We start from the raw sequence: 10,420 nt of genomic DNA, 5'->3' as shown, positions 1-10,420 counted from the left end.
TGATCGGACATGGTTTAGTTGATTTAGATCACGTGATCACTTAGATGATTAGAGCGATGTCTATCTAAGTGGGAGTTCTTAAGTAATATGATTAACTGAACTTAAATTTATCATGAACTTAGTCCTGTTAGTATTAGCATATCTATGTTGTAGATCAATAGCTCGCATTTAGCTCCCCTGTTTTATTTTTGATATGTTCCTAGAGAAAACTAAGTTGAAAGATGATAGTAACAATGATGCGGACTGGATCCGTGATCTGAGGTTTATCCTCATTGCTGCACAGAAGAATTATGTCCTTGATGCACCGCTAGGTGACAGACCTATTGCAGGAGCAAATGTAGACGTTATGAACGTTTGGCTAGCTCAATATGATGACTACTTGATAGTTTAGTGCACCATGCTTAACGGCTTAGAATCGGGACTTCAAAGACGTTTTGAAAGTCATGGACCATATGAGATGTTCCAGGAGTTGAAGTTAATATTTCAAGCAAATATCCGAGTTGAGAGATATGAAGTCTCCAACGAGTTCTATAGCTAAAAGATGGAGGAGAATAGCTCAAGCAGTGAGCATGTGCTCAGATTATCTGGGTACTACAATCGCTTGAATCAAGTGGGAGTTAATCTTCTAGATAAAATAGTGATTGACAGAATTCTCTAGTCACCATCACCAAGTTACTAGAACTTCGTGATGAACTATAATATGCAAGGGATAACAGAAACAATTCCCAAGCTCTTCGCAATGCTGAAATCAGCGAAGGTAGAAATCAAGAAAAAGCATCAAGTGTTGGTGGCTGACAAGACCATTAGTTTCAAGTAAAAGGGCAAGGGAAAGAAAGGGAACTTTAAGAAGAATGGCAAGCTAGTTGCCACTCCCATGAAGAAGCCCAAAGCTAGACCCAAGCCTGAAACTAAGTGCTTTTACTGCAAAGGAAATGGTCACTGAAAGTGGAACTGCCCTAGATACTTGGCGGATAAGAAGGATGGCAAAGTGAACAAAGGTATATTTGATATACATGTTATTTATGTGTACTTTACTAGTGTTTATAGCAGCCCCTCGGTATTTGATACTGGTTCAGTTACTGAAGAGTAGTAACTCAAAACGGGAGTTGCAAAATGAACAGAAACTAGTTGAGGGTGAAGTGACGATATGGGTTGGAAGTGGTTCCAAGATTGATATGATCATCATCGCACACTCCCTATACTTTCGGGATTAGTGTTGAACCTAAATAAATATTATTTGGTGTTTGCGTTAAGCATGAATATGATTTGATCATGTTTATTGCAATACGGTTATTCATTTAAAGTCAGAGAATAATTGTTGTTCTATTTACATGAATAAAACCTTCAATGGTCATACACCCAAGGTGAATGGTTTATTGAATCTCGATCGTAGTGATACACATATTCATAATATTGAAGCCAAAAGATGCAAAGTTAATAATGATAGTGCAACTTATTTGTGGCACTGCCGTTTAGGTCATATTGGTGTAAAGCGCATGAAAAAAATCCATGCTGATGGGCTTTTGGAATCACTTGATTATGAATCAGTGGATGCTTGCGAACCATGCCTCATGGGCTAGATGACTAAGACTCCGTTCTCTGGAACAATGAAGCGAGCAACTAACTTGTTGGAAATAATACATACTGATGTATGCAGTCCGATGGATGTTGAGGCTCGCGGCAGGTATCGTTATTTTCTGACCTTCACAGATAATTTGAGCAGATATGGGTATATCTACTTCATGAAACATAAATCTGAAACATTTAAAAATTTCAAATAATTTCAGAGTGAAGTGGAAAATCATCGTAACAAGAAAATAAAGTTTCTACGATATGATCGTGGAGGAGAATATTTGAGTTACGAGTTTGGTCTACATTTGAAATAATGCGGAATAGTTTCGCAACTCACGCCACCCGGAACACCACAACGTAATGGTGTGTCCGAACGTTGTAATCGTACTTTACTAGATATGGTGCGATCTATGATGTCTCTTACTGATTTACCGCTATCGTTTTGGGGTTATGCTTTAGAGACGGCCGCATTCACGTTAAATAGGGCACCATCGAAATCCGTTGAGACGACGCCTTATGAACTGTGGTTTGGCAAGAAACCAAAGTTGTCGCTTCTTAAAGTTTGGGGCTGCGATGCTTATGTGAAAAAGCTTCAACCTGAGAAGCTCGAACCCAAATCGGAGAAATGTGTCTTCATAGGATACCCAAGGAAACTGTTGGGTACACCTTCTATCACAGATCCGAAGGCAAGCCATTCGTTGCTAAGAATGGATCCTTTCTAGAGAAGGAGTTTCTCTCGAAAGAAGTGAGTGGGAGAAAAGTAGAACTTGATGAGGTAACTGTACCTGCTCCCTTATTGGAAAGTAGTTCATCACAGAAATCTGTTCCTATGACTCCTACACCAATTAGTGAGGAAGCTAATGATGATGATCATGTAACTTCAGATCAAGTTACTACTGAACCTCGTAGGTCAACCAGAGTAAGATCCGCACCAGTGTGGTACGGTAATCCTGTTCTGGAAGTCATGTTACTTGACCATGACGAACCTACAAACTATGAGGAAGCGATGATGAGCCCAGATTCCGCAAAATGGCTTGAGGCCATGAAATCTGAGATGGGATCCATATATGAGAACAAAGTGTGGACTTTGGTTGACTTGCCCGATGATCGGCAAGCCATAGAAAATAAATGGATCTTCAAGAGGAAGACAGACACTGATAGTAGTGTTACTATCTACAAAGCTAGACTTGTCGAAAAAGGTTTTTGACAAAGATCAAGGTGTTGACTATGATGAGATTTTCTCACTCGTAGCGATGCTTAAGTCTGTCCGAATCATGTTAGCAAATTGCCGCATTTTATGAAATCTAGCAAATGGATGTCAAAACTACATTCCTTAATGGATTTCTTAAAGAAGAGTTGTATATGATGCAACCAGAAGGTTTTGTCGATCCTAAAGGTGCTAACAAAATGTGCAAGCTCCAGCGATCCATCTATGGACTGGTGCAAGCTTCTCGGAGCTGGAATATACGCTTTGATGAGTTGATCAAAGCATGTAGTTTTATACAGACTTGCGATGAAGCCTGTATTTACAAGAAAGTGAGTGGGAGCACTACAACATTTCTGATAAGTATATGTGAATGACATATTGATGATCGGAAATAATGTAGGATTTCTCTAGAAAGCATAAAGGAGTATTTGAAAGGAGTTTTTCAAAGAAAGACCTCGGTGAAGCTGCTTACATATTGAGCATCAAGATCTATAGAGATAGATCAAGACGCTTGATAGGTTTTTCAAGGAGTACATACCTTGACAAGATTTTGAAGTAGTTCAAAATGGAACAGTCAAAGAAAGAGTTCTTGCTTGTGTTACAAGGTGTGAAATTGAGTAAGACTCAAAGCCCGACCACGGCAGAAGATAGAAAGAGAATGAAAGTCATTCCCTATGCCTCAGCCATAGGTTCTATAAAGTATGCCATGCTGTGTACCAGATCTATTGTATACCCTATACTGATTTTGGCAAGGGAGTACAATAGTGATCTAGGAGTAGATCACTGAACAGCGGTCAAAATTATCCTTAGTGGAATAAGGATATGTTTCTCGATGATGGAGGTGACAAAAGGTTTGTCGTAAAGGGTTACGTCGATGCAAGTTTTGACACTGATCCAGATGACTCTAAGTCTCAATCTGGATACATATTGAAAGTGACAAAAGGTTCGTCGTAAAGGGTTACGTCGATGCAAGGTATAGACTGACAGCAAAGTCGTTGCCGTCGACCAGAAAAAATAGCAGACGGCAAAGTATTCTTTGCCGATTTACCTTTGCCGTCTGACTTTGTCGTCTTCTTCCTGACGGCAAACTCTTTGCCGTCTGGATTTACGTCTTTGCCGTCTGTTATCCACAGACGGCAAACTAGCAGTTTCCTGTAGTGAGCAATTAGCTAAAGTAGCTCCGTGCAGAGCATTGTAGACATAGAAATTTGCAAAATACATACGGATCTGAATTTGGCAGACCCGTTGACGAAACTTCTCTCACAAGAAAAACATGATCACACCTTAGTACTCTTTGGGTGTTAATCACATGGCGATGTGAGCTAGATTACTGACTCTAGTAAACCCTTTGAGTGTGGGCCACATGGCGATGTGAACTATGGATATTAATCACATGGTGATGTGAACTATTGGTGTTAAATCACATGGCGATGTGAACTAGATTATTGACTCTAGTGCAAGTGGGAGACTGAAGGAAATATGCCCTAGAGGCAATAATAAAGTTGTTATTTATATTTCCTTATATCATGATAAATGTTTATTATTCATGCTAGAATTGTATTAACCGGAAACTTAGTACATGTGTGAATACATAGACAAACATAGTGTCACTAGTATGCCTCTACTTGACTAGCTCGTTAATCAAAGATGGTTGAGTTTCTTAGCCATGGACATGAGTTGTCATTTGATTAACGGGATCACATCATTATGAGAATGATGTGATTGACTTGACCCATTCCGTTAGCTTAGCAATTGATCGCTTAGTTTACTGCTATTGCTTTCTTCATGACTTGTACATGTTCCTATGAATATGAGATTATGCTACTCCCGATTACCGGAGGAACACTTTGTGTGCTACCAAACGTCATAACGTAACTGAGTGATTATAAAGGTGCTCTACAGGTGTCTCCGGTGGTACTTGTTAAGTTGGCATAGATCGAGATTAGGATTTGTCACTCCGATTGTCGGAGAGGTATCTCTGGGCCCTCTCGGTAATGCACATCACAATAAGCCTTGCAAGCAATGTGACTAATGAGTTAGTTGCGGGATTATGCATTACGTAACGAGTAAAGAGACTTGCCGGTAACGAGATTGAGCTAGGTATTGAGATACCGACGATCGAATCTCGGGCAAGTAACATACCGATGACAAAGGGAACAACGTATGTTGTTATGCGGTTTGACCGATAAAGGTCTTCGTAGAATATGTAGGAGCCAATATGAGCATCCAGGTTCCGCTATTGGTTATTGACCGGAGACGTGTCTCGGTCATGTCTACATAGTTCTCGAACCCGTAGGGTCCGCACGCTTAAAGTTCTGTGACGATTGGTATTATGAGTTTTTGTGTTTTGATGTACCGAAGGTAGTTCGGAGTCCCGGATATGATCACGGACATGACGAGGAGTCTCGAAATGGTCGAGACGTAAAGATTGATATATTGGACGACTATGTTCGGACACCGGAAAGGTTTTGGGAGGTTTCGGACATATACCGGAGTACCGGGGGGTTACCAGAACCCCCTGGGGAGTATATTGGGCCTAATGGGCCTTAGTGGGAGAAGAGGAGGGGCGGCCAGGGCAGCCGCGCGCCCCCTCCCCCTCTAGTCCGAATTGGACAAGGAGGGGGGGGGGGGCGCCCCCCTTTTTCTTTCTCTTCCTCTCTCCCTTCCTTCCCTTCTCCTACTCCTACTAGGAAAGGAGGAGTCCTACTCCCCGGGAGTAGGACTCCCCCCTTGGCGCGCCCTCCTCCTGGCCGGCCGCCTCCCCCCTAGCTCCTTTATATACGGGGGCAGGGGGGCACCCCATAGACACAACAATTGATCATTGATCTTTTAGCCGTGTGCGGTGCCCCCTCCACCATAATCCACCTCGGTCTATCGTAACGGTGCTTAGGCGAAGCCCTGCGACGGTAGCTTCATCAACATCGTCACCACGCCGTCGTGCTGACGAAACTCTCCCTCGAGCTCTACTGGATCGTGAGATCGCGGGACGTCACCGAGCTGAACGTGTGCTGAACGCGGAGGTGCCGTACGTTCGGTACTAAGGATCGGTCGACTGTGAAGACGTACGACTACATCAACCGCGTTGTCATAACGCTTCCGCTTAACTGTCTACGAGGGTACGTGGACGACACTCTCCCCTCTCGTTACTATGCATCACCATGATCTTGCATGTGCGTAGGATTTTTTTTTGAAATTACTACGTTCCCCAACCGAGGTGCCTAAGGTGACTTCGTAAATTTCAAGATGATATGCCGGCTCAATCTTTCGGAAGTGCTCATAGCGGTAGGGTGTGCGTGTGTGCCTTCATAGGGGTGAGTGTATGCGCGTGTATATGAGCGCTTGCGTCTGTAGTGTGTTAAAAAAAATAAAAGTTTGGTTTCAGCGCACAAAATTCTGCCACATCATTTATTTAAGAATTCAGCCTTGTGAAAAAAACTCAGGCGATAGAATACCATTTTCAGATTTTGAAAAAGTGATTGGTTAGGCAGTTCACAAATCAAGTGCAAGATGATATGCCGGCTCAATCTTTCGGAAGTGCTTATAGCGATAGGGTGTGCATGTGTGCCTTCATAGAGGTGAGTGTACGCGCATGTATATGAGCGCTTGTGTCTGTAGTGTGTTAAAAAAAGTAAAAGTTTGGTTTCAGCGCACAAAATTCTGCCACCTCATTTATTTAAGAATTCAGCCTTATGAAAAAAACTCAGGCGATAGAATACCATTTTCAGATTTTAAAAAAGTGATTGGTTAGGCAGTTCACAAATCAAGTGCAAAATCTAGAAACAATTTTGAATGAGTTAGAAGACTAAATTTAAATTTCAATAAAAAGAAGAGAATGCGGTGAGCGTGGATCGAACACGCGACCTTCAGATCTTCAGTCTGACGCTCTCCCAACTGAGCTATCCCCGCTATTCTGTCAAGTATTTTGTACTTTCCTATTTAAAAGTGGGCAACTGTTAGACTACTTAAATCGAACAATCTTTCCAGATTAATGGTACGCCTACATCTTGCTGTTTCCAGTAACAAAACAGTTCAAATCAAGAGAATCACCACAATACGTCCGGGCAATTTAATCTCACAGAGTTACTACATAAATTGCACGGAATTGAATACCATGTCATTGGCAGACATTCTTGACGCAGAAACTTACAGCTTACAAGAACATCTAAATCCTCGCTAACTCTAATGAGTACTCAGCTCTAGTTCACCTGGATTTGAGCAGCTTCAGCAGCGCCCTCGCCTTGGCCTTAGCCCTGGCGCCGCACTGGCTCTGAAGCAGCAGCAGCAGCTGCGTCACCACCCCGGCGCCCACCGCCTCGCTCCGCGCCGCCCGCGACTCCCTGCACACGGCTAGCAGCGCCGCCGCCGCGTGCTCGCTCCCGTCGTTGCTCGATGACATCATGAACACGTGCCTCACGAGAATCCGCGTTGCGCCGGGCGCGCGCGCCACCGCCCTCCGGCCGGCCTCCGTCTCCGCCAGCGCCTCCACCGCCGCCAGCGCGCTGGACACGGCCCCGCCGCCCTTGCCGTACGCCCACCACGACAGGTGCCTGAAGAGCGCGCCGACCGCGCCGTGGTGGATGGCGCTGCCACGCGCCGGCTCGGCCGCGCAGACCGCAGCGATCGCGCGCACCGCAGCCTCCGAGGCGCGCGCGTCGGGGGCCGGGCCGGCGTGCTGCTGCAGGAGCGGCAGGAGCGCCTGCCACACGCGCGGCGAGGCGGCCACGACGAGCGCCAGGTCCCGCGTCGCCGCGGCCGTGGCGACGGTCTCCAGGAGGCGGCACAGGCCTGCCTTGGCCCGGCCGCTGCCTCGCCCCAGCAGCCGGACGAAGGACGCCAGGTTGTCCTCCTTCTTGAGCATGTTGAGGCAGTCCAGCTGCGGCGCGGCGGCGTTCGACGGCATGAGGCTGAGCGCGCACTGCAGCGCGAGCTCCTCCGCCTCCGCGTGGCGCTGCGCTGGCGCGGTCGGCGCGGCGTGGAAGACGAGCGGCAGGAGCACGCAGAGGAACCCCAGCTGCAGCATGCACGCGCGGCCGACGTCGGACTCGGACGCCAGCGCCAAGACCTTCTTGAGCGCGCCGATCTTGGCGGCGGCGGAGGTGGCGTCGGACTGGAGGCACCGCTTGAGCGCCGCAAGCGATGGATCGTCGTCCGCCGACTCCGGGAGGCTGTGGTCGGTGGCGGCGGAGAGCCAGCGCTCGATGAGGTGGCGCAGGGTGCGGTTGGGCACGAGCACGGTGGTGTCGGCGTCGCCGAGGGCCTGCATTGTGACGGGGCAGGTGCGGTGGCCGTCAGCGAGCCACCGCTCGATGCATTGACGGTCGTACGTCTGCCCCGTGCAGAGCGTCACCGGGTCCGTGAAGATGTCCAGGCTGATCGGACACCGGAACAGGTGCGGTACGCTCATCTCTGGCACCCACAGAGATCAGCAGGAATGCAACAAGAAATGGAAGAAGCTAGACGCCCACACAAGAGCACGGACCCAGCAAGAAATGGAAGAACCTAATCCTTCCTCCAAGCAGGAAAAAGAGAATCGCAAACCACTCCACTCATACCAACCAAGAACTCATCAAGAAAACCCCAAAAGATGGCAAACAAATCTGCAGCTCCGGCCGATCGGTGGAGAAGCCTTTGTAGGCCGCGATCGACTTATTTCGAGGAATGCGGTCACACAGAAAGCTTTTTTTTAACTCGTTGGAGGTTGGAGGCACTCACTCCCATGCCACTCCCATCAAGAATCCATGGCGATGTAATGTAACAGCGGCAGACGAAACCCGTGAAGTGACCGCAGCAGGGTCGGTCACTGCGTGGGATGCCGGCCCCGGCCCCTATGATGGCCGTACTTGATGCAGATGATGGGCACAAGGCTGGCCAAACAACAGGAGTCGCAGCAGCACAAGTGTCACAGGCAGTACTGGAAATGATATGGGCTCTCTCTGTGTGTGTCTCTCTGTCTTGGAGGAGAGAGAGGAGGGGGAGGAGGAGCGAGGAGGACGAGAGAGGAGGAGGTGTGTGCGATGGTCATGGCAAGATAAAGGCAGCCGCAGCGGCTGGAGAACTTTCTCTTTTGGTGGTAGTCTTTGAAAGGGATTGGTCTGGTGATTGGACCAGTACACGCCATGAGCGAGGAAAGTTGAATACTGGAAGGAAACATGGGGGCGGTCAGAGTTGGGGACTGGCCGGAATGCAATGTGCAGCTTGGAACGGCCAACTTGAGAGGCTGCACCATTTTAAAAATGGATTAATAAGAGGCTGAACGCCCGCTCTGCCAGCAATTTGACTGCTGTTTTGCATACTATCCTGCAGCTTGCAAGGTTCAGAGAAATTAGGGGCCAAAGGAGATCATGCCTTGAAAGTATAATGGAATGGGTAAATGTTTCTCTTCTCATCTGTGGGGTAAATGTCTTTGGTGTTACTGTCTACATTTGTGTGGTGTCACTGTTTGCCAACTGTGGACTACTCTGAACTCTCAACTCTTCAGCGGTAACCTTTTCCTCCCTACTCTACATGGGTCATGAGTACATTTAATGACTGTTATTAGTGTACAGTACGCTATAATGACCTAAAAATTGACATTATGACAGAAACAGGGCTAATCCGTTAGATCCTTCCTTGCCCTTCATTTTTGGTGAATCTGAATTATAATAACATTATTGTTTTGGTCCGGTTTGTCAGAAAATGTTGCGACAGCAGCAACAGTTGTGCTGCAGCTCCACGACAGAGAGAGAGAATCTTTCTTAACAAGACAAAGATCAGTATACTAAAGTATGATCTGCACAGTTGAAACTAAGAAACTCCTCGAGCGACCCACTAAGAGTAAACAATGCAATTCCGTAGGTGCTAATGGCAGCTTAATGCGGCTATGACAGTGCAAAAGTCTTGGGTTACACTAGACTTTTAGGCAGTGTAGCCTGTAATGGCCAGCAGGATTGCCAGAATTAAGGGGCTCTCTAGGGCTAGGCTAGGATGGTGCCCTTGATGCGCTGATGATCATATGAGACGGGATCTAAATGAGACAAGCCAGAGGGCATGAGCACCAGTACTGGTGGCAAATCCAGTACAGTTGTCACTAGAAATGTTCATTATGTACGTAATTGTTCTTCTTGCCCTAAGGACAAAAAAACTATTGTAATACTCCCTCTGTAAACTAATATAAGACATTTTAGATAACTAAAGTAGTGATATAAAACATCTTATATTTGTTTACAAAGTGAGTACACCATATACTTTGTATGTTTTGGACATGGCCGTGGCAAAATTTTAGTTTTTGCTGGGATGGTTGCCAATATTTTGGATTGCACATACCCTTTATTTTACTCGAATTTATTTTCATACTAACATTGCCAAAACCCGGGCGATCGAATCATTGACCAGAATATTTGCAAACCAAATTTTTGGTAGAGTTGTCATGGGCTCAAGCCAAACACACCATATGTATGTTGAATTAATGGATTTGCTTCGAGATCCTTGTGCTTCCCCTGCCTTACCAACTTGTTGGAATGGTTAGGGTTGCAAGGCGAAGCCGCCGGTGATGCATGAGCGGAAATAGCGATGGAACCAAGGGAGGTGAGCTTGTCTAGGTCGTTTGGATCGCAGGCGCAACCAAGTGAGAGATGTTGCTGGGGTGGCAATAAGTTAGGAGGG

General features: G+C 46.4%; 1 protein-coding gene and 1 non-coding gene across 2 annotated transcripts; both read right to left on the bottom strand.

Annotated features, from left to right (window-relative positions):
• Window positions 1-6,612: 6,612 nt before the first annotated feature.
• TRNAF-GAA (transfer RNA phenylalanine (anticodon GAA)) lies at window positions 6,613-6,685 on the bottom strand. The gene has a single exon. It is a non-coding gene; the product is annotated as a tRNA-Phe (tRNA).
• Window positions 6,686-6,746: 61 nt separating this feature from the next.
• Window positions 6,747-9,030, bottom strand: LOC123049398 (U-box domain-containing protein 26). Its single transcript, XM_044472323.1, has one exon. It carries the CDS (start codon window positions 8,181-8,183, stop codon window positions 6,981-6,983), a length of 1,203 nt encoding a protein of 400 aa, XP_044328258.1. The 5' UTR covers window positions 8,184-9,030; the 3' UTR covers window positions 6,747-6,980.
• Window positions 9,031-10,420: the final 1,390 nt, after the last annotated feature.

The sequence above is a fragment of the Triticum aestivum genome, chromosome 2D, assembly GCF_018294505.1.
Source record: "Triticum aestivum cultivar Chinese Spring chromosome 2D, IWGSC CS RefSeq v2.1, whole genome shotgun sequence".
Taxonomy (NCBI): Eukaryota; Viridiplantae; Streptophyta; class Magnoliopsida; order Poales; family Poaceae; genus Triticum; species Triticum aestivum.
Note: the sequence above shows the minus strand (reverse complement) of the source record. Positions and strands in the feature narration are given on the sequence as shown.

Excerpts from the sequence above, each read along its gene's own strand:
- LOC123049398 (XM_044472323.1), bottom strand. The coding sequence starts at position 8,183 with ATGAGCGTACCGCACCTGTTCCGGTGTCCGATCAGCCTGGACATCTTC.